The sequence below is a fragment of the Equus przewalskii genome, chromosome 1 (assembly GCF_037783145.1).
Source record: "Equus przewalskii isolate Varuska chromosome 1, EquPr2, whole genome shotgun sequence".
NCBI lineage: Eukaryota > Metazoa > Chordata > Mammalia > Perissodactyla > Equidae > Equus > Equus przewalskii.
In genome coordinates this window covers 180,842,571-180,867,269 of record NC_091831.1, presented here as the reverse complement: position 1 = coordinate 180,867,269, position 24,699 = coordinate 180,842,571, and the positions used below count along the sequence as shown (strand labels likewise).

Sequence of the window (24,699 nt, the reverse complement as noted above, 5' to 3'; positions counted from 1 at the left end):
CCTATTTTTTAATTGACCAGTTAGCTACTAATGGATCTGTTAATTAAACCTTATTTGCTCTAAAGAACATGTGTCCCTGATCTGTTGATCGAACATTGTGTTCACTGGTCATTTCATTTTGCTCTTGACAAAGCATGAAAAGAGCTAGCTTCATTTTATGTCAAAGTGTTTATTAAAAATGGCAATAGTCTCTATTTCCACAGGATAAGGCATATTCAGTGGTCCATGATCAGTGGTGTAATTAGGGAATTTGTAAACCACAGGCATTGTCCAGAGTGATCATTTATAAAGAGGCCTAACAATGTCACATGGATTCTACAGGAAACAAATAGCCTTTTTATTATAGAAGTAAATTGGTTTTTCTAGCCATTCTGCGTTGACGAGTTTACCACTGTGAGCAACAGTTGCTCTAGAAAGCAAAATAAATTGTGGATTGCTTTAAAGCATCTTTCTTTTGCCATGCTTTCATAAAACACAGTTGATATATAATTTGTAGCTTATCCTGCCTTTGATTTAGAATTCCTTCATCCACAGGAAAGCAAGCACATAATTAAAATAATCAGGCAGGTCACTTTTACTTACTGGTCTCTGGTTTTCACGGCAACACCCTGACCTTTGTGAAAATGGACAGCACTGACGTTTTGTCATCCTCATAAGGGAGAACTAGATGTACTTAGGAATGTCCAAACCTGATTACTTCATGGAAATAGAATGAGAGCTGGGATATCTGTACAATGTGTCATTTGATGATGCTGTCCATACACATGGATCAAATTACTATGTCTAATGGCAGACAAACGCGAGCTTCTTTCCTTGGATGGCAGTGCGGGATGCCTCTGACTATAAGGATTAGAAAAGTTCATTCCCATCCTTTCCAAATGTTATCTCCTTCAGGTAGTGTCCTCGTCCGAAATGCATACGTATCTCCAAGATACAATGGCAATGAGACTGATTTATATATATGTAAATATATATAAATTTATATATATGTAAATATATAAATAAATTATATATATATAAATTATAAAAGATCTCATTGACGCTATGTGTACCCATGCTCAGGACTTGGGATATCATAGGGATGAATGAGACAGAATCTTTGCCCTCAATATAGAAATATATGTGTAACAATAAAGTGCAGTCATCAATACCACAGTAATAAAAGACATTGGTAAGAAAACATAATAACTGACAAATGTTGAGTATTTACTATATGCTAGACCTTGTGCTTAAGATTTTTTGTATATTATACAGTATATTATACTGTATAATTTTGTATATTATACTGTTCAATTCTAAAAAGACATGAAGTGGGTACTGGTACGCTCACTTTACTTAGAGTAAACTGAGAGATACAGGTTAGCTAACTGTCCCAGGGTCACACACTTGGCGGGGGGGGGGGGGGGTAGAGCTCCGTAAGTCCCCCTTTCCATCAGCCTCATTTGCAGATGAGAAAACAGATAGAGGCGACCTAAGATTGCACAGCTGGTGAGTGGGTTGGGCCCTGAGCCCAAGTCAAATTTCTAATCTTGTACACTTATAACTCTTCCAAACTCTCCACGTCTATTAAGAAAGGTCTTCTGATTGAAAATAATTATGAGCAATTACCTGTTGCCAACAATCTTCCCTATTTACCAGTTTCCTTGATGCATAGTGTAATTTTTGAAGATAGTGAGTGGCCTAATTTATCTCAAGCATATTTGCCTATTGAAGGGGCTCAAACATGTGTGTTAAAATGAATTGGTATTAGCTCTAGCACAGGGCAAGTTTTCATATATGCACTCCTGCTTTTACTACTCCCGGAATATTTGCTACTAATATAAGGGATAGTGCATTTATATACACATATAAATGTATTTGGATAAATCATGGCATTATTTTTAAGAGCCAGTAGGCAAGGACACAAATACGTTATGCAATATAAGAACTGCAGAAATTTGAGAATCTCTGAGCTACCTTTGAGCTATAGGAACTCTCTCCTGCTTCTTATTTTTGGTTTGTATAATAAATGTTTAGAACGCAATATTCAACCTTTAAAGTTGAAATTCTTAATCATTGCTTATACTCAAATAACTATAGTTTTTCAGTTGTACTCTGCATCATTTAAAAAATATCACATACCAAGCATGAAATGGAATTTGATTAAAGGTAGAGAGTTAATAGAGGAAGCGGTTCCCTATTTCCCAGAAATGGTTATAGAGTCTCTCTTCATCAAATAACCGAGACGTATCTTACTAATTAAAGATCTTAGGTCTTTATTTGATTTTTTGACTCTTATTATGCTTCCCTTCTCATTACAGAAAAAAACAAGTGCTTCTTTTGCATCTGTATTCCTTCCAACATTCTCAGTCTAGTCCTTGCTAAAATTTTAACATGATTTGCTAAAAGTAATTGGGTTAAAATTTTAACATAATTTGAGTCACTGTCAAGCAGAACTGTCTTGCTCTTGGTGTTTTTTTCAGTTGTTTAAAAAAAAAAAGTTTTCCACATGTGAAACTTTATATACTTAATCAGTGACCATCACTCACTCCTTTATTTTGGTGCATGACAAACAGTAAGTCAAGGTAGGGAGGCTAAAAACAGAAAAAAGAATGCTTTCATATGGTTACCCAAACAGATTAGAAGAAAATTCTCTGTTAATGAAGGTTTATTTTAAAGATTCTAGAAAATATTTTATTATAAATTCCAGTCAGAAAACCAAATTATGCGATGATTGTAACAATTCAACATACTCGAAAACTAAACTTAACCAAATGCCACATAAGCAGCCTCAACCTAAGGTCCCATTCGCATATCTGTTTATGAAGCAGCAAGAATAGAACCTGCGTTTATTTGCTACTGGCCTTGTAGCTTGTGCAGCAGGAAAAATATGAATGCCACTCAGAGAGTGATTTTCCATTTTGTTCTTTCCTCGCATGCTTTGTGTTCTGTTGAATCCCTCAGAAACTATGCCTGTGCCATAGCAACACCTGCTGGGAGAGGGCAGTCGGAGCAGCCACAGCTGTCGCCTGCCAACCCTGTTTTCCTGATTGAATGGCACTGCATGGCCCTCCATCTTCCAGTAGCAAACCCTCCCAGGTTCCTGCTTCTCCCCATATGTTTCCAACAACTAACAAAACCGTTGTAATAAGATTTTCTCCGACTCTTTCGAAAATAAGTACCGTGTGTGTGTGTGTGTGTGTGTGTGTGTGTGTGTGTGTATGCATGCACATTTCCTCTCAGAATCTCCAGATGCAAACGCTGTGGTATTTTAACCTCCCGTTTGTTTTTAATCCATGCTTTCTTCCTGCTCTATTGCTAGATTTGTAAAACATGGTCAATCCTGTTTTATTACTATCTCCTGGTTTATTATAGGTGAGTCAGTAAAAGAAAGAAAAGGGGAGATGTCAGTGCAAAAAAAAAGGCAATTTTTATTTACAAAGAGTGATAGAAGGTGTGTTTCTACTTGTTCATATCATAGACAAAAACAGAAGGTGTGAGGACATGTTTTAAAATAAGAGCCTGTTTCATGTATGATTTACCCACAAGACCGTAGGTAATACAAATCTTAGAGTATGGGTGCTTGTGGACATCTGTCATAGAGCCAACTAGCGTTTTCTTTACTGCTAATAGACGGGAGCCTTAGCATGAACAAGTTGCTCAATACAACCAAATGCTTCCAATATTTTACCTTCCTGTGTCATTGCTGTGACTAAATTAAAATCTAGTAGAAATGCTAACCCTATAGAAACATTGGGTTTTTTTGTATTTTTTTTAAATTAGAAATAAAGCTCATGTGTGAAAAATGATCTTGAAATTCAGATACTTGACAATTAAGCCTTGGATAATCAAGCGGTGATTATTCATCAATAGAGTTCTTACTTTGGTTGCTTATAACCTTGCTTGGTGCTCCATCAATCAATCAGGAAATTATTAAGCACCTCTAAAATACCTTAAAAGGTCACATGGTGTGGGAGCTTCTGAGGAAGTAGAGAAAACCAGGTGCTGACCTTGGGACATTTTAGCCACACATGTGAGGGAGGGCACATTTTGTCATGGTCTATGTAGAGTGAATTGGGCACACTGTAGTTCAGAGACGTGGAGGATCAATGAAAGATACAGAAATCAGGGAAGACTTAAGACAACAGAAGTCTTCAATTGGGGCTTCAAAGAGTGGAGAGTCATTGAGTGGGTGTTGTGAAGGCAAAGTCATTCCTGGAGAGAAAGAAGGAAGGTGAGGACTGGGAATGAAAGTTGTTAAGCAGACAAAAACCCTGCCTAAATTGAATAGAGAGCTTTTCATAGAAGCACTACGGCTTAATAAGATTTGGCAGGTAAGATGGAAAACAAGCGATAGAATTTAGACCTATTCTAGAAAATAAGACCTCCTGAAGATATTTGAATGGTAGAATGACAAGATTTTTAAGAAAGATTAATTCAGAAATGATAAGAGCTTTTTAGGAAGAGAAAAGACAGTCAATTAGATTTTAGTAATTCATTTATAAAGAGGATGATAATCCAGAGGGAAATGCAGCACTGCGATATAATATTATATTAACCTACAGCTCAGGGAAATTTTGCATATTTTAAAACAACAACTACGAAAAAAAATTCTTTATGCTGTATATCATATAATTCACTATATTATCTCTCTGAGATTTTCTAAAATGGGAATTGTTTCTAATAATTATCTTTTGGCGGTCTTTATTCCATTCATGAGAAATGAGCTGCAGGGTGTTGCTGTCTTTCATCAAACGTTATACATTCCCAGTGATGGTCTCTCAAAGGAAAGAAATATCAGCAAGTCCATAAGTCCGGAGTCTTTAGCACGTTGGATTTCTTTTGTCACCTTCAATGTCTTTCAGGCACACCTTACTATGTATTTTAATTGAATCATAATTATTAAGAAAATGAGTTAAACTTATTAGCTTAAAAAGTATTTTTGGGACTTGGATTGGAATTATTTTTAAGATGAAGGAAATTCTCAAATATGCCTCACATTGTCACACGAATATTTCCCAATGGTCACAGAGCATCGCATTTTTATGTTTCATGTATTAAGGCAATTATTTCCAATCTTAGTGATGTGTTCAAATCAGCTGTGAGGTCCATGATGATTAGAATATTTCCAATATTCATGTATGGAGATTTTAAAATATAGATTACAGTAGTCATCTTATTCTCACTTACACTGAATATACTTTCTTGAGTGGGAGAAAAATGAGTGCAGTTACAGAAAGCATGCTGACAATTTCACTTAGCCAATGGTTTATTTTGTTCACCCCATAGTCCATTATAAGTCATTACTGATCTGTCATTAATAATTGTTACAATTGCAAACTATTTAGTTTTTTACTTCCTTGTAAAGTTATTTTTTGATTTCTCAAAACCTTAAAATCTGAATATATCCATGTGCATGTCTCATGCTTGCAAAGCTTATCTATCTGTAATGATCGGCAAAAAAGAGACTGAGAACCGCTGATGCAGACACTGAGAGCACTCAAGTGCAATAGGCTGTCTTTCCTTTAAAACTACGTGGTCTGAGGGGCTGGCCCCGTGGCCGAGTGGTTAATTTCGCGCGCTCTGCTGCAGGCAGCCCAGTGTTTCGTTGGTTCGGATCCTGGGCGCGGACATGGCACTGCTCGTCAAGCCACGCTGAGGCGGCGTCCCACATGCCACAACTAGAAGAATCCACAACGAAGAATATACAACTATGTACCAGGGGGTGTTAGGAGAAAAAGGAAATAATAAAATCTTAAAAAAAAAAAAAAAAACTATGTGGTCTGAAATAAGGATGTTGCTAACCTTGGACTCTGAGTCAGTAGATCACCAAGGATTAAACTGACATCAAGTCTGTGGTAAATTTTTTTAACTCACCTATTGTTTCTGGAGGTTTCAAAACTGCAGTCTATTTGGTTTATTTGGATTAGTTATATTTGCAAATTCAGTATTTCCGTGAGTTTTACTTTTTTAAATTTGTTTATATAGATCTGGTCAGCATTAGAATTCTCAATTTCTGACTTTTTGGAGGCACTTCCATAAACACACAATTTTTTTGAATCTTATTTATTTATTTATGTTTTAAATATAGATTGTACATTCTTCTTTAAAACATACGTATGTGTCATAAACTGTTTCTCCCTAAAACTAAGGTATAATGAAATTAGTGCTATACTTATTTTAGGATTCTTGAAGATATGAGTCTGATTGTTCTTCTGGAGACAATTCTACTTATTATTTTACTTATTATGATTTTTATACTAAATGGAATATGTCTTTTGTTTCAATATCTACTATTAAAGTGCACTGTAATTATTTATATATTTTAAACCAACAGGTCCACAATAAACATATTCTGATGTCTTTGTTTCACACAGCATGATATTGTCTCACATAGTTCAGATGAAGTATCCTTCTCCCGCATTCTTTTGAGTTAGAAAAATTAGCCATTTTCTGAGTAAAGACTAAAGGTGAAACCTCCTCAGCTTCCTTCCCTATGAAGAAATGAAAACATTTTCATTTTCTGTACCTGTTTTATTTTATGATCTGTAATACAATGGAAGAGTTGACAGAAAACCAGTTTGTTCAAATCACTTGTCTATTTCTTTATCTTTAGAAGGAGAAATGTTGATGCAGTATCATGTTTTTCAAGTTTCTCTGATGATAGCATCTCCTACATAGTGTTTCAGATAAGAAAAATCAAAGTAAGGGCAGTCTACACACTATAAGTCAGAGAAGGTGTCTTTATGTTTTTATTTGGAAGGACTTTTTTCTAGCAAGTACATTAGGAATAAATGTGGATCTCATAAGGTGCAGACATTTCACATTTTTCTACTTAATCTAATCTCTCCATTGTGAGACTTAATTTTTTGTAAATTTAAAGATTTTAAATTTATTTTTTAATAAAAGAAGTTCACTTCTTTTGGGGACAATATTTTAAGAAAAAATAATTTCGTTGATTAGAGAAGGACATAAAAATATCATGACAAAATTAAATGGTATATCCTCAAATGGACCCTTTCCTCTGTTGTTGTTGTCATTGTTTTTAATTTATAGCTTGTCTGAATCTTTAAATGAAAAGAGAAAGAAAAGGAAAATTAGAAGCATCTTTTTTTCTTAACTCTCTCAGATAACCCACACATCTCAAGATCCACTGCATCTGAAATCCTTACTAACAATATATTTTCCAGAAGATTCTGCAACTTGTATGGGCAACTAATTGTAGGATTACATTTCGTTGTTATTTATCATTTCTGTTCTAAAATGTTCAGGATTTATATCTTTTATGTTACATCTCTTATGTTCATGGTTTCTGTCCTTTTACTTTCTTACCCTTCTCGCCCTCTCCCTCCCTTCCTTCCTCAATTGTTTCGTGACTTCCTGTCTGTGCCAAGCGCGAAAACAGGGCAGCAGGTTTCAGCGACAGAGAAAGAAGTCTGTGCCTTCAAGGAGCTGTCTGGTCAGGGATACAGACATAGAGAAAATATCGGGCAAAGCCAGGAGTGCAGGTTGAATGGGTGTACAGCGTAACACATGGTCGGGAAGAGAGCACAACCAACTCGGCCTAGCGATGGGCGAAGTAATCATAAAAGTGGTCACTCAATCTCAGCACGCAGGGCAGCAGGGGTTCTGGAAGACAGCGAGGCCCGCACATGTAGAGTGTGAGAAAGAGCTGGTGGCTCAAGGGCCCTGAGGGGCTCTTGTTGGTGAGATTGCACCTGAATGAGGGTTATAGGAGTGAGCAAGTCTAGAGGAGCACTTCTCAGGCTATGTTGTCCAGAACACCATGCCCAGAGTGATACATTTGTGTTATTAAAAAGTGGACTTTTCATCAAATGAGCTTTGGAAAATAGGTTGCTTTTTATTTTAAGTTTCTCTGGGCTTCTTAGAGCAGGCAATATGCTGATGTGCATTGCACATATTGTAGAAGAGTAAAAATGAAGGAAAATATACAGAGAAAATAAAATTTGCCAATAACCCCACACCCAGAGAGAACCACTGTTAGTGTTTTGGTCTAGTACCTTTTGGGCTTTGTGTTCCTCTGGATTTTTCCCCGTGTGAGTCTCCCTCTCTTCCCTGAATCAGGGCACAGGTGCCTCACAGTCTTAATTTGTACATTCAATGTAAAAGTTTTTACTGAGTTCCCATCACGTGTGAAATGGAGTGGTGGATGCTGACAATATGACGATGAATCATACATGTTCTCCCCTTGAAGGAGCTCCTTCTTAACATCCATTGGCATACTCAGTTTTTATGTAAAAATTCGATACTGCTGTTCGTACTGCTCAGTGACATGTTTTACTCACTTATTAACAGTGGGTATAGCTAATCATGCTATTCACTTGCATCCTTTTCTTGCTTAACAATATAAATATCTTTATCAATAAATGTAGATCTAGTACATTACCATTGAAAAAGACTGCATCATATTCTATTGTGCGACTGTACCAGGGTTCATTTAATAAATCTGTCAGCCTGTTTTCAATTTTTTTTTTTATTAAAGCAATATTATGATGAGCACTCTCAATGAGGGCTGTAGTTTTCCTAGTGATGTGAACAGAATTGTGTTTATGGTGATAAAGCTTGTGACAGGGGCCTGGAAGAATTAGACTAAGGACGAGAGTCCACTTAGGACACTGTCACAAGAGGAGAGAGTGACAACATCTACCAGGAAATCAACCGATAGCCATGAAAAGACAGACAGATATGAGAGACCTTTGATAGAGGAACAAAGCAGCTGATTGGAAGTGGTGAGGAAGAAGAAATGGTAAAACAAAGAAAACTGTGGTTTTTAATCAACAGATGAGGTGTGTTGATAATTAACTCACAACTAAGTCAAGAAATAAATAGTGCTTAGATGTGGGGATTTGAAAGACTTTGGGAAGCTAGAAATAGGCTGCAATCTTAGCCTTGGGATAAAGTTAGAATTCGTATTATCAACATATAAAACAGAGAGAAATTTGTGAGAACAAAGGGGATCTCTTAACAGAAAAATTTATATAATAATTAAGAGAGTTGAGTATAGAATTCTAGAGAAAGGAAAATTTAATGTGGACAGAGAGAGAGGAGCCTATGAAAACCTTGAGAAGTTGTAAGCTCTTCTTGACCAAGAGATTTGCAACCAAAGGATTAACTCTGATTTCAAGATTTAAAAGGCCTCATGGAAGAGATGGAAAATAAACTATACTTTAATTAGGCTCTGCTATTTAGCAAAAACGGATCTAATTTATTAAAAAAATCTATTTGGAATTTACCTAGATTAAAACTGAGTTTTATGTTTCTGTAATTTTTATTAGATAGGGAAGAAAGTTTATCTAAATAAATGAATAACATAAACAAATTTACAGAGAATTTTTGAACTATTTGTCATCATAAAACTTTAAAAAATGCAGCTAGTCAAGGATGTGTTTTTATTAGAATGGCCTAATAAGATCTTTGAATATTTATCTTAAGTCAGGAAATAAATACTTTCATTTAGCACCATTTCTATCTTTGACGTTTTACTATTTGTTCCTATAGTCAGGACATTAATAACGATGGGGCTTATGAAGTACAAATGCATAGTTTCAAAAATGAAGAAATTAATATCCAGAGTGGTTAAGCTTGGCTAAGGTCACGTGGCTTGTTCCTGGAAGAGAAGAGGATAGGAGATTTCACATAATAACACTCTACTAAATAATCTTTTAATTCATAATTTCTTTTCATTTATTTCACATACATTTATCAAAATTTGGAAATTTATTTTAATTGGTGTATTTTATAAGCAGTTTTGACTTATATATGAGAAATATTCTAACATAGATCAATACAGATATTTAAGACATAGATATATAAGGCATGCTATATTATATGTGCAAAATATGTATTTACCCCCTCACATTTCTACTTTGACTCTTTCTTATTGTCCCTGAGACAGTGACCAAGAGATGGGCAGGGGAACTGGTCCGATTTGCCCCTAGGAACAGAGTGGTCATGAGCAGGAGGAGAGGAGCCCACTGCTAACTCCAGTTATTCCCTCCAGCTGCAGAAGTTTACTGAAGCCAGCTTCAGGGGTCAGGTCTCTACGTTGGCCACCCACTATAAATTGGCCTCAATTTGAATTTTTTTCAAATCAAAGAATTCATTCTCTCTTATTCTCAATGTTTTCTTCTGTTAAACTTCAATATTAAGTAATTGATCTTTAGGATCATCAAAGAAATGAAATGCAAATGTAAAATCCCCCACTGTGCCACAGTAGGGGCATAATTAATGTTAACTGCTGAGGTTACTGCTGTTACTCTGTGTCCTTTCTCCTGGAGGGGCAATAAAAATCGCAGCTTCTTTTCCATCCTCTTGTTAGAAAATGCTGCTTAGAATTGCGTTATTCCCTTGAGTTTCACTTCAAAAAACCCCAAGTTATTTAACTAAATCATTTAATTGTTTAGATTGACAAGAATGAATTATGTAACCATGTAGGATTTTAAAATGCAGCCATTTTTAAACATGTATTTTGTTAATGCCAGTTCTTAGAATGTGTATATGTACTTCAAGAAGGTGGTGGTTCACGTTTCACATTTTCTAATTTCCAAGACGCTATGTGTTATTTAACTAGTTTTTTAAAATAAGAAGTAAACGGAAGAATTAAGTGAAAAACTAGACATGAAGATACTTAAGTAGCAAAATAACTTGAATTCTCGTATCACTTTGGAAGTGAATTTATTTTTCTGTGTGTGAAATAAGAGAAACAGCATTTCAACATTAGTTGAAAGATAATTGAAAAATTAATTATGTTTGTTTTGGTTCCTGGGCGCTGGAGCACAGTAATGCTAGGAGAGAGACTAAATCCTTTGCCTTTTCATCCATCTGCAGCACTGCCTCCAAAGGGAGCATATGACTTTTATTGGAAGGATAGAATTATTCATATATTTCTGGTTGTTCTTATTCTGGCATTCTAATGTAGCCCATGCTTTTTTGATATATGTTCTATTGCATAAATACATTTGAATTCGTATACATTTGTATAAGAAAAGTCTTCCAATGGAACAGGTTATATTGTTCGTAAGAAAACTGATTGGGTAGTACTTACCTCATATTGGTTCATGTTTTTCACTAAACCCTAACATAAATATATTCCAGCACAGTCAAGTAAATTCCGGTAAAATCAATCTAATTTTCTCAGAAATATCTTCATTGAAATCAGAAATTATCTTCACTTGAGAAAATTATAATTCTTATATCATTGAAATATATTTCTGAAAATTCACCTAAACTTAATTTTACAGAAATAGTGGCGACACCATGACAAACTATTTACAATGATCTCGAAATGTCTTAACGTGAAATTCTATGAAATTTAAATGTCAAAAAATATTAAAAGTCCAAAAGAGAAGAATACAGTGGATTGTCAGTGTGGCATTGCAGTCAATTCCTCCATTCCATTTCCACTAGGGAGAAAGCAAACCCTAAACATTAGCAATTTGGCAAGTTTCTAAACCAGAGTCAAAACTTCTGATTTGTATCAAAGGTTGTCCTTTCTCCTTTCCTGCTACTCGTGTTTAGTGTGTCTGCTACGTCTACAGTCTACAATGCCTCTTACCCCCTCTTACGGCATCCTTGGGTAAGCGGCAACAACAGAGGACGCGGAAGACTGAAAGGGGAATCCTACCCTCAGCAAGCGCGACCTCTCTTCCATGAAAGGCAGATATTAAAGACCCAGTTAATGGCTGAGAATGGCAAGTCAATGAGTAGATTGTTCTTATGTTGGCCATTCAGGTCCAATTTAATGCTTTATTTATTTTGCTAATGTTTGAAGACCTGATTTGAGGGAGTTCTGTGAAAACAATTCAGAATATTCTAAGGGAGAATATGTGCCATTTATTCCCAAGGTCTCTATAATTTTATTCATCTGAATTGTCCACATTTCTTCAACCAGCAGAAATTGTTTCCTTATGATTTTCTGTGTTTGAATATGCTTTACCAGTTTATACTAACCTTGAAAAATTTTCTTTTTCCCATTTCAAGTTCCACCCAATCTGACTGTTCCACAGGAAAAATCACCTTTGGTCACCAGAGAAGGAGATACAATAGAACTGCAATGTCAAGTAACTGGAAAACCTAAACCCATCATCCTTTGGTCTAGAGCGGATAAGGAAGTCGCAATGCCTGATGGGTCAATGCAAATGGAGAGTTATGACGGAACACTGAGGATCGTGAATGTGTCTAGGGAGATGTCAGGAATGTACAGATGTCAGACCAGCCAGTACAATGGATTTAATGTGAAACCAAGAGAAGCCTTGGTGCAGCTCATCGTGCAGTGTAAGTACATTTTTTTCTTTGTGTTTCTTGTGGGGGACCAGGGAAGAAATGATACCACTATTCTACCAGTAAAATGAGGTGACTTTTGGAATTGGATTAGGATAAAATATTTCTACATTATTGCTACCCAATTTAAACTATAATTTTCCCTAAATCTGCTTATTACTTGAACTAATGCCCAGCAGTAGAAAAGAATTCTATTAGTGTGTGTGTGATGATTATGATGGTGTTGGGTGGTTAGTTAATGCCAAAGAATCAACAAACCTAATGGTTAAAAACTGGCCGTGTGCAATGAAGCAGAGTGGAAACTGGAAGTAACTGCTCATTCAGATTATAATACTCTTTTGTTTTCACAGTTCCTGTTTCTACTTCAGGCAATTGTGTGCCCTTTGTCCAAATTATCCACCTATTTTAAGGCATCCCTTTGCTTAAATTGTGAAGACTTGATCATTGAAATCTATGTTTGCGTATCTGAGGTTGCAATAGTAGATTGCTTAATTATCTACTAATATTGAGATAATTCAGGCAGGTATTAGGTGCTGAATTTTCACTTGACTTTCTCAAGAGATAACTGTTTCACTGTGAGGATTGAATGTGAAAGATTTTTAAGTATTTTTATTGAAATCAGTTACAATTCTAACAAAAAGAATTGTAGACATCATGTGCTTTGTATTTGCGTTCAGTATTAAGACTACCTAAATTCATAAATCTGAGAAGAAGTTTGATGATGTCGCTGGTGTTGGGTTATTAGAGGATGCCTTGGTAATTCGGATGGCAGGTGGTGCGAACATTGCTGAAAGAGGAGAAGCAAACTAAACAAGATCTGTTCAAACTCCAGTAGTGCTGGTGTGAATGTTAATTGATATACTCTCTGTTAAATACAAGGTGGCAAAGTCTTGAAAAAAATGAATGAGTTAGATGAAACTATAGACTTCAATAAGCAATGTTGTTGTTTTCTTTCTGTGGTTCTTCTGTAACTCAGAAAATGGAAAATAGAATTTATTCCATAAATGTCTATTTTTATATTAGACTTAAGGATGTTGGCAGATAGAATTATCTGACTTTAAATTTGAAAGAATAATTGAGATATGGAAGGATTACGTTTGTGACTGATAACAACAAATGCATTTCTGTGTAAGGTGTGTTGGGAAGGGGGACAAGAGCAAGGTTCTGGATGCTACTCAACCTTTCTCCGTCCCTCTTCTAAGGAAACTCAATTCCAGTATGCTATTTGTCCTATAAATGTACAAACTGATATTTGTCAAATACTTTGCCTGATTTCCAATTGATTACTAGTTTTTTCTCCAAATAACGCAACTTTTAGATAGCAAGTTCAATTCAGACCTTCAGTATTGCTTTTTTCCTTGCTGGCCTTTATACACATGACAGAAAGTTCATAGGTGGGAGGTTCATGTGAAAACAGGTTTCAGAAAGAAAAAAGAATAAGAGAAACCTCTCCTTATTTCTCCAAAAAAAAAGAAACACCTTCAAGTGACCACAGAGGAAGTTGAAAGGATTATGAGCACTCCTTGTTGGTGATCACAGGATTCTGTGCTTCCTCCGGAGTCTGCCCAAGCTTCAGTGTCCCCAAGGCTCTTAGGGCAATTAGTTTTCACTCTGCTCACACCTCTCCAGGAAGCTGCGATACAAAGGAAAGCTGTGGAACCCAGTGGCGCTAGGGAATTTTCAAGAACCAGGATTTCCAATCTCCATAGAATATACTAACCTCCAGAATTCTATTGAGGAGTTTTTTTTTTTTATTTACTCCTTAATAAGTCCCATAGGAAGTGTTAAATTCAGCACAAGATTTTAAGATTCAAAAATAGTGGATGAAAATAACTACTGGCACAATTGTCTCTAGTGTCACAGGATGTAATTGACTAAAAAGACACCATAGATATAAGCAAAGTCTAGTTCATTTAATGTATGTAAAAAAGATCTGCATCCCAAGATGACGTCACAGAGCGTGGTGGGGTTGGGGGTTGTAATCTAACAGCACTTGCTCTCAGAGGCTGGCTTCCCAGGCCTGTCAGGAAGACAGCTGGATGCCAGCAGTCTTGTCAGCCAGGTGAGGATGCCATGAAGTCTTTCAAGAAGCTCCCTTTCATGTATTCCCAACTCTTCTGAAGAATCTCGTTATGTATCTGAGCATTTGCCAGGTACAAATCACTGGCAACAACTACGGAATATTTCTGAGAAATCAAACGTTGATTTTTCAGGCACATAATTCCTGCTAGCAGGTCCAGCCTGCATGCGTACCTAAGGCTTATTCCTGCAAAACTAATAATGCTGGAATTCTGATACTATTTTTAATATTATTTTAGTATTATTATAAATATTAATATTTAATATTTTCAGCTGTCTCCAAATGAGGTAAACATTCTGGTATATTGATTTCTTAAAAGTATGGTATTTGTGCTTAACTTGGACAGCCATGCTACATGGAAAAAGTATTCATATGGAATATAAAATATTAAGTTATTTCAAACATATGCACACATGTACGTGCATGTGTTTATATCATCTTCAGCAATTCGTTACATAGTTTCAGCTAACAAGCTATGCTTTATATATTTTGTATTGCAGGCATAATATATTTTACATTATAGCTATTCAGTAAATGTATTGAGTAAATGTAAGTTACGCTAACAAATGGAATAAGAATATATACTTTGCATACTTCTTGCATGACTGGTTTTTCTTATTCAGGTTGCAGAAGTACTTGAAAACTTGTTGCATATAGGTTGATATCTGAAAGTGCTCAAGTGGGTGAAGGAAGAAGATGTCAAGTTGTTCTAACTCTTATGAAATACCTTTTACAGGACTTGATCCCTGCACTTTAGTTTATTAAGATCTCCTTTCTTAAAATGTTTATTCCCTTGACAGATTCTGAGACGATCTGTTTTCCACACATGCTCATGCAATGTGTATGTGTAGTCACACACACATTTATTTATATATAATTTTATCTGTTTTGAAATGTAAAATAATAAAAAAGTGATGATCATAATAAATAAGAAACAAACAAAAAAAATCTGGTATCTCCTAGGCACAGTTTTTTCCTTGTTTAGTTTTACTTGTGTCCAAATAAACAATAACCAATCAACAGGAGCACAGGAGTGGTTGAATGTAGGACTGTGATGAGTGTAGACTATAAAGGCCTAAAAAGAAATAGTATATATATATTTCCATCTTATATAAATAATGGAACAGTCCACTTAGTTTAATGTTCTAAATCTACAAATTAGATTTATGCTTGGCTAATGTCAAGTTAAAATTTTAAAGCAATCATTTTATTAAAACTTTTTGAATTATTTACTATCTCCAATTGATTTGCCTCTTAAAATGTGTAGATAGTGAGCGATTTAGCTAGTGACAGAAGCCTAGAGGTATTTTACGCTGTTCTATATCCTGTTAAGAGTAGCTTAATCTCCATAATGAAATAGTGTAAATTATTAAATTCTTGTGCACATTGCTCATTCCTGGAAAGCAAAATTTATTCTACAATATTTTTGACTTCTACAATTGCCAATTACCACAAATGATATGCACCAGAATAGGAAGTTGCGAATATAAACGTAAGATTTTGAAAAAGTATTGGTTTCAAATTAATCTAAATTTTAAAAAATTGCTAGATGAAACTGCAAAGTACAAGGTAAAGTTTTAACAACAGTCCTTCAAGTTTTCAGCCATTGCTTAATTTCATTCACATGTTTTTGGAACTATATAACAATTCTTTTGTCAACTTTCTCGTTCATTTTTATTTGAAGCGGCATTAGAATAGAATCATTGAAAATAAATATCTGTTCATTGATTCATATCATTTGAAAACTGTGGTTTGTATAGAGCTTATTGAACAAAAATAGAACAATTTCTTGAAGAAAGTAACAATATAAAGGCAATTTTTTATTCATTAGACTACTGATCATTTGAATATTGATTAAATAAAAATGCCGCTGGATGAATATATTCAAATATGTATATTAAATGAAGAGACTAAGATATACCTATTGTCCTCCTAAAAGAAATTATTGTTTTTCTTATCCTTATATTTGTATTATATAAGTATACTTAAGCTTATAATATTGCATGCTATCAATTTAATTTCATAAACCATAATATTTTCTTTTTAATAAAAGCTTATCCTTTAAACGGTTTCATCTCAAAACACTGGCAAAATCTCTTAGTACAGTGAGTATATTCTGAAAAAGTGAATATATTTTGATTTCCTTGAAAATCAGCTGGAGAAGACACACTGCAGTGAATGTCACTTTTGTCGTTCAAGCTTCATTGTATATGTATGCGCATTTGCTGCCCCGACATTAAAGATAAGGTATTTCTGTTGTGAGGTATAAAATATACACTAAAAACCAAAGACTGATGGTAGTATTAAATTGTATTAAGTAAGGGTCTTTCAGCTATCTTTAAATGAGATTTCATACACTACTTACAAGTTCTAGCTTCCAAATGAAGGAAAGTTATAAAAGAAAATACTCGAGGCTGTTGAGAAACCCATGTGCTTTATTTGTTTCCAAAGCAAGACCAAATTGAGTGAAGAGGACGGAGCCACAGATCAGGACTTTATTGCTCACTCTTTTCCTCAAGAAATTTAGTGAAGAGTGTGTATTAAGGACTTTCAATCAAAATGTGTATTCTACCAAAGTAGAATATCATGGATATTCTAAAGAAAAAGGAAATTAACAACAGACTGGAATGTACTGTAACATATATGCTCATTATTGTTAAATTACTGAGTAATTTTCTGTAGTGTTGAGATGTATAGAATGACTGTTTTGAGTGAATGTAACTACTTTTTGGATTTTAAAAAAGCAAAATTCCTCTGAAAATAACAGTGTGACTAGAGATTAATCTAAAGCTATATGAGAGACAAGGTAACTATTGATAAGAGAGGAAACAAGGGAGCCATTTGCCATATTCACACAGGGAGATTTTAAAGGTTATTGAAGGAATTTATAAGTGAATGGACAAGAATGTTAACTTACTAGCAGAGCAATAAAGTGACTTCCAGCTCAGTAGTCTGGAAAGCCCTGCTTCTCCAGATTTGTTTCCTATTTTCCAAAAGAATTCAGCCCATCCCATCTTACACTCATCAACTTGGTGATTCTCTTTAGCTAAGCTCCTCGTCCTCCTTTCTCCACTTCCCACCAATTCTTCAGCTGCTTTTTCCCATTTTAGTCCTGGCTAAGTCCCACCCCATTAGAAAGCCTCTTGGTGACTGAGAAGGGCCCTCTTTGATAGTCCTATGGACACTGGTGTTGAGTGTGCACAAGACAACTTAGGCCTTCAAAGGAGAACTTCCTTATGAACATATGCATTAGATGATATACTTCTTTCAAAATCATTGCTTATTATTTGACCATTGCCTTCCTCAAAACTGTCTTGTAAAATTACCTTTAGAGTTAGTTTGAGCAACACAAAGAAATACTTGTAATGATTGTTATTGTTTTCATACCAAATTTTTATTATCTAATTGGATTCACTCCTTTCACTAAAATGACTTGGTTCCAGTAGACTTTGGATTACTCTCATTTAATAAATTCACCCTCACAATTTGAAAACTTACCTTTGGGGTTATTCAAAAGACTGTCAGAAACATAGATGGTAAGTTCAAGGTTATTTTCAATATTTTTTAGGTAATAACAACGTCATGATTATATAACCACTGCCTCTGTAAGGATGATAACTTTGAAGAGAGCGTTCACTTGAAGAATTTTCTTTGACCTAGAAAATCCTAGCTTTTATCACTTATTACTATTGTTAAAAGATAATCTGAGGCACAGTAAAAATTTTAAGAGTTTATTTGAGCAAAAATTGATTCTCTTCAGGCAGTGCCAAACAGACATGATTAGGAACACTCTACCCACCGACAGGAGCTGGCGAGGGAAGAGCCAGAAGCAACGTAAGGAAATTATTGATTGTTTCTAGCTTAAAGCGGAGTTGGCTGTTTGCGATTGGTTGCCCTTCTGTTTCAATTTCGGAGCCTTGAGTCATTTATCGGCTTAGGTTTTGGGTTGCTTCTGTAGCCACCAAGGTGTTAGAGCCACCTCAATCCCATAGCCTCCTTGTTTAATTTAAAACTGTATGTATGGCCCTTAGCACATATCTTGATTTATCTGAGTTTTGCTTTTCTTACTTCCAAAAAGAAAAAAATGCTTCCCAATTGTAAGTTAGTATTTATTTAAAACAATTTTGCAGACTAACTAGAACATTGCCTACCCTGTAGCACAAAATGGAAATTATTCTGATTAGCACTTTAATATGTAAGTTCTGGTATATTTTCATGTAAAGGATCCATTGTTTTGCTTTCAAAAGTCATTCCTCCTATGCTCTATTTTACTGTTTTTTAATAACGGTTGTTGCCCCATGCCTTCTAGAATTTAAGCTCTTTGAAAGCCAAGGCAAGTCTTACATTTCTAGCACCACAACACTTGTCAAATTTGTAGATTCTTGATTACTTGACACTTTTTTGGGATCTCTGTACCTGGGCAAAGTTTAAAGTGAAAACTCTGCTTGGTAAGAAATTCTTAATTTCATCTTCCCACTGCGAAACTGTGTAATATACTCAACTAGAATGTAGCTTAGGGAAAAGTTTTTAAGTTGACTTAGAAAATAATATTTTAAGCATTCATTTTTCATATTTTAGTGTTAATGATCATTAAATATAATGATTATTAATGATTATTAAATAAATTTATTTATTAAATAAATTCCGCATTTATTACACAGCATTCCTTTATTTGAATCAAATGGCCATATTCATTCTTTTGCTGTTTGCAGCAGTTATTAGAAATACTGACAACTAAACCCTGAGGCAATGTTAATATTTTGAAAACGTTAATGTTTATGCTGTTTTCTCCCATCCTACCTTTCCACTCTCCCACATAGTTAAGATCTTTTCTTTAAAAAGAAGAGACAATATTCTTGTAAGATGGTGTACAATTTAAACTGTATAAAATAAACTCCAGAATTTTTATTTAAAGTCAACATATAAATACATCTTACCTCATTCCCCAGTGGATTTAATGAGGAATTATAATGGAGGTGCCTTGGAAACAGATTTGTTTAAACATTTTATTTTTGTATTACTCCTGAGTATTCGAAAATTGAACTTCCCAAGTGCATGTGCTATTTTGCAGAAAGTCTTCAGGATGAATTCACTTTAGCTGAACTGCTCCTGCCATGCTGGGCAATCTCTTTGCTCCTGCTTCTCTCCCTCTTCCAGAGAAGATAGCAGGGTAGACAACCAGCTAAGCAGACTGTCAAAGAAAATAGCATCTCGCCCTTTCTAAAGACTATCTCAGTGTAGAGCACAGATATGGGCAGTCGAGCACAGATCACCTGGAAAGAGGCTCAGTTCATCCACCATATGGATCACATAAAGAAAATAAATGCATATATTTGTTTTTCTTGTTCCATCTCTGGTGCTGTCTCAATGTAGATACAACCATAGTTTAATGTTTAGAAAAACTTATCCATTAAAAGTTTTATTATCAGCACCTATGCAAAAAGTGACATAGGAACCAGCCAGTTTTAACAGAATGGTGGAAAGAACTGACAATTTAACCCAACCACATCTTATGTTCATTGATGCTGTCAGCCAAGTGTTTCTGCCCGCCCCTGTAGTGCAGGAATAAATTTAGGTGGATGATTATAGCACTTCCATAATATGAAAAGGATACTTTTTCCTGGAAAACCTTCAGATACGTAATTAAATTCATTGTATTTGGAATGAAGGAAGTTCATGCTGCCCGTCTTCCTCTCCGCCTCCCTTTCTCACTTGATGGAAATACATTCTCTCAGAGCGGTGAACACAAACACGCATATAAATATATAGTGGAACTACAACAATTCTGGGCCTTTTTAATATTTCTTAGTCAAAAAGAGATTTACCTCTCATCGGAAAATAAATGTGTTCTTCCCAAATATAGAATTTAGGCATTTCCTAAATACTGTGCTCTTCTCCCATGACAATAAAAAGGTGATAATAATAAACCATTAAAATAAATCACACCGAGAAGTTTACAATAATATATCCCATGAACATACCTGTGACTTTATCAATTCATTGTAAGTATATCATTGGTAAAAGACTTAGTACAGAGGGAAATATAAATTATGCAGAAGACATGGGTCTCTGGTTAGGAAAAAAAATGCATCAGCACTTCAGAAGTTACCTAGCAGAGTAAGAGATTCATTGTCCGGAAGGCACTTCAGTTGGTGCTCGTCAAACTAATGAAAAGGGAGAAATCAGAGGCCAGTACTGTGAGAGAAAGATGTGCTTGCTGCCCCTCCAGCAGAAGAGACTGGTTTCCCAGAGTGTCTGACTCACTTGCAAGCATTGTTCATATAGAATGTTAGCTTACATGTTATTGTTACCAATTTTATCTTTATTGATTATCAACTGTTCGAATAGCGTAATTTAATTCCAGCCACAGCTTTTTGGTTTTTGCATATACGATATTATTTGGGGTTATATTATATTGTGTTACTAACTTTTAAACTACTCTATTGTATAACCTACCAGAAAGTCTTCTTAAGTTCAGCTACATTCAAACTCACAAGACTCTCATGGGGACATATGGCATCAAATTCACTCACAGGTGTGAGGCAGAAACCACAGCTTGCCAACATGCCTTCCCACTCCCCACTCGTGGGGACGCTTGAAAATTCTGACAACATTTTTGATTATCATGATTGGAGGAAGAGGGAAACTACTGGCATCTGGTGTGTAGAGGCCAGAGATGCTGCTAAATGTCCCGAATGCATAGGACAACCTCTCACAGAGAATTATTCTGCCCAAACTAGTTATTTGTTGTGTGGAGGGGCTAGTTAATTTTAGAGTGTTTAGAGGCATCCCTAGCCTCTAATCTTGAGACTCCGGTAGCGCCCCTCCTACTGAGTCATTATAATTAAAGATGTTTCCAGAGATTACCAAATGTCCTTGCTGGGCAAAATTACCCCAGGTGAAGAACCACTGCCTGGATGGCTCATATATAAAGAGACAGGAATCTACATAACTTTGGGATGAGAACTCTGGCAGAATCCTCTGGCCCACAGGAGGCAATGCCTCTTATAACAAACCTGTAGGTCTAACCTCCAGAGTCCTGAAGTTACAAGAGTCACTACACGAAGCTCAAAGCTGTGGCTTCCTATCAGGTGTTAACATTCTTCTCAATCCAGAGCAATTTAATACAGAAATGTTGCCTAAATCATAGTTGACATTCTTCCCTTGTCAGGTTACCAGGGGAATGGAGCTAGAACTTTAAAAGAAGGTCAAGTTCTCCTGCAGCAAGGAAAAGGTTTACCACCCCTTAAATGTATCTGCTCTGATCATCATGTTAAACTGTCTTAGTCATTCTTTTGCTCTAGGATTTTTCTTCATTTGATCATAGTAATTACAGAAAGTATTTTTCAACATAACGGTTTTTTTAGCTTGCTTTTTGACTCATCCTCGTGAACCTCTGTGCCTGTAAGCTTTCTTTGTAGGTCTGGCTTTGTGTCTGGCTTGGGAGGGAGTAGCTGCATTTCATGCTGTGCCATCAGGTCATTTTGACCCATGTAATGAATTCTTTTCTTCTGGCAAATGAATATTTCCTTAAAACCTTAAAGATTCTAGTAGGCAAAAGCAAAGGTTCTTCAAAAGGAAATTTTCAAACTTAAGCTGACCATGCCTTGTGAAATTGTAAGAAATTCTCCCTTGATTTCACACTTATTAGACTTACTTTAAATGTGGAAATTACTCTTTCTCCTTAATCTCAAACTATTTTCAAAGAGAAAGAAGTCAAATGCTGTTCTTAAAAATTACTGAATATGTGGATTTTGTTCTTTAATAAAGTCTCCCAATGAATGAAATAAAATTTTTTCCTTGAGAAAGATTATTATGTAACTTGAGTAGCATTTTTTTTTAATTGAAGGGGTTTAATTTACAAAAATTAATCAAGGGAGGAAAATATTACAAATTAAGCAGGAATTGAAAAATAAGAAAAATGAGATGCAGTTTCTTAGCATTTTCATTATTTGCATTGAAATCTTAGGTTCAAATGGCAGAAGTAATCTGACGTTCATTGAGTTATTCTTAGTTTCATTGTGTGACACTGAGAGTGTCAACATTTTCTCCAGTGATTCTAGTGTTCTAAGATGTATGTTATTAAACAGAAACTAACTGCTTTGTGTACAACATAAAATGATAAATATAGTATTTTATTGCTGAGTTAAAAGATATAAGTAATGTAAGTGTATGAAATTTTCACTTTAAGTGCTGGCTTGAAACCCTAAGTTACAAATGAATGTCAATCAATCACACAGGCATAGATGAAGATGATATGAATGTTAGAGAGATATAAATGTGTCTGATGCGTATCTATCGTTCTATCGATATCCATCTTTCTCTAACATTATCTATCTATCTCTCTATCTATCTATCTGTCTCAGTGTTGGCTCCACGCAAAGGGCATGTTTATTGAGTGAATGTTCATTCTTGTTATTACATTTTTCTTCTTTGTCTTTTATGATGCCACACATGCCAGCTCTGTTTTTACTTTCCAATCATGTCTTGATTGCTATGTATTCTTCCTTCCTCCAGATCAGGTTTCGGTGCTGTTGTTCTCTTATTCTGTACCCTCCCGCTTGGCATTAGTGACTTGAACTCTCACTGCCACGCAGATCTTCCCGCGTTTGTATCTGAGACACTCAGCCAGCTTCTGTGAAGTTTCAACTTAGCTTCCTGTTGAATTCTAAAATCTAATAGGACTAAAATTAAACTTATGGTGATTCCCCTGTGGTTATTTTTTCTCCTCTTGAGTTCCCTTTTCACCTAAGGGACTTCCCTCCTCTCTGTTAACAAGATTTCTGTCTTCCCTTTTTCCCAACATGCATTTGGAAATTAGGATATTGGATTCTGAAATTAGACACCTGGTTTAAATGCGAGCTTTGTTACTTTAACTGTAATTTCTCTGAATATTCATTTTGTTTGTGTCTGTCGTGATGGAGATTTATTTTCATCCGTTATATGCTAGATTTCTCTGAGAATTAAATTCGGTGACGTAGGACAAGTGTTTAGCCCCGTGTGTGACACATAGATAGTACTCCCTAATTGTCAGCTCTTAGTTCTCAAAACCTTCTCGGAATCCATTCCTGCCTCTCCAGTCCCACTGTCATTTTCAAAAGTAGGTCCTTTTATCTCCTTCAAGAAATTCGTACTATTTTCCTCATATCTGATCTTCCCCTCAGAACACCGCTGTCAGATGAGTCTTCCTTTAAGAGCAGGAACACTTCCAGTTGCAAGTGACAGAAAATTCTTGTCTAACTGTGAAGAGCGAGAAAGTGTTGTAGGTTCCGAGAGCTTTAACACTGTCATCTTCTCAACTATCAGCTCAAGTTCCTCTTCGTTTGCTCTATATTAGTGATTCTCATTATTTCCAGGACCACCTGAAAAAAAGAATGCCCTCTTTTGCCTCTCACCCAAAGATTAACCCAGTGGCCACGATTTGCCTGGTTAACTCTTCTCTGTGGCAAAGGCATACATGTAAGCATTGATTGTTCCCTCTCTGTATGGTTTCTCATTACCTGTGATTCAAAGTTCAGACTCCTGAATTGGCAAACAGGATTCTCCACCCTTCTCTGAGATCACAGACTATACTCCAATCAAGGTGAACAGTTCATTATCCTGTGCACTTTTGAATGCCGTGCTTTTTGTAATTTCATTTCCTTTGTCATAAATATACTTAAAGTCACCTCACTGAACCCACTCTCTACCATTTTTAAGGCAACAAAGGCCATCTCCCTCATGAAATTTCTCTTTGAAACCTCCAGCTATGTCTAATCTTTTTATCTTCTAAATCTGCACCTTTTTTCTGGACTCTGCAATTTCAACCTTCTGCTCATAAATAGGATATTTGTTTGTCTCTCTTTTCTCTCTGTCTCCCTCTCATAAGAGAATATATTCTCTTCGTTTCCTGAGTCATAATTGCATCTTACAAAAAAGCCTAGATCAGTAAATGCATAAATTAATGAATTTTGAAATATGTACTTCTGGCCTTGGTCACATTTGTCAGCTGTAGATTTGTTAATGAAGATATAACACCACACACACAGTTTTTACTGTAACTTTGAATATGGGTACGCTCTGCAATAGGGGAGAAATAGGAGACTATGTATTGTCGGATAGATTCTAATTCTGGCCCTGGGTCTACTTCTAACATTTCTTACCACCAATTTCCTTATGCAAATGAGGAATTTAGTAAGATGATCTCTAAGTCATCTTCACATTTGAAATCGTTACCAACAAAAGTCTGATTTATGTTTAATGAATACATCAGAAAACACATATTCTGCTTACCACTTTAGGAATTTCCTAGAAACTGCATACTTTAATTAAAGAAAGGGTGCATAGATGACAACATTTCA

At 35.5% G+C, this 24,699-nt stretch overlaps 1 protein-coding gene across 6 annotated transcripts in view; it reads left to right on the top strand.

Moving 5' to 3' along the window:
* MDGA2 (MAM domain containing glycosylphosphatidylinositol anchor 2) overlaps positions 1–24,699 on the top strand; it is a 783,360-nt gene that overhangs the window by 587,438 nt on the left and 171,223 nt on the right. For all 6 annotated transcript variants that reach the window (XM_070630080.1, XM_070630101.1, XM_070630087.1 and 3 more), the window contains one exon: positions 11,980–12,273. In XM_070630080.1, coding sequence (XP_070486181.1) covers positions 11,980–12,273 — 294 coding nt within the window. The remainder of the gene's footprint in view (positions 1–11,979; positions 12,274–24,699) is intronic.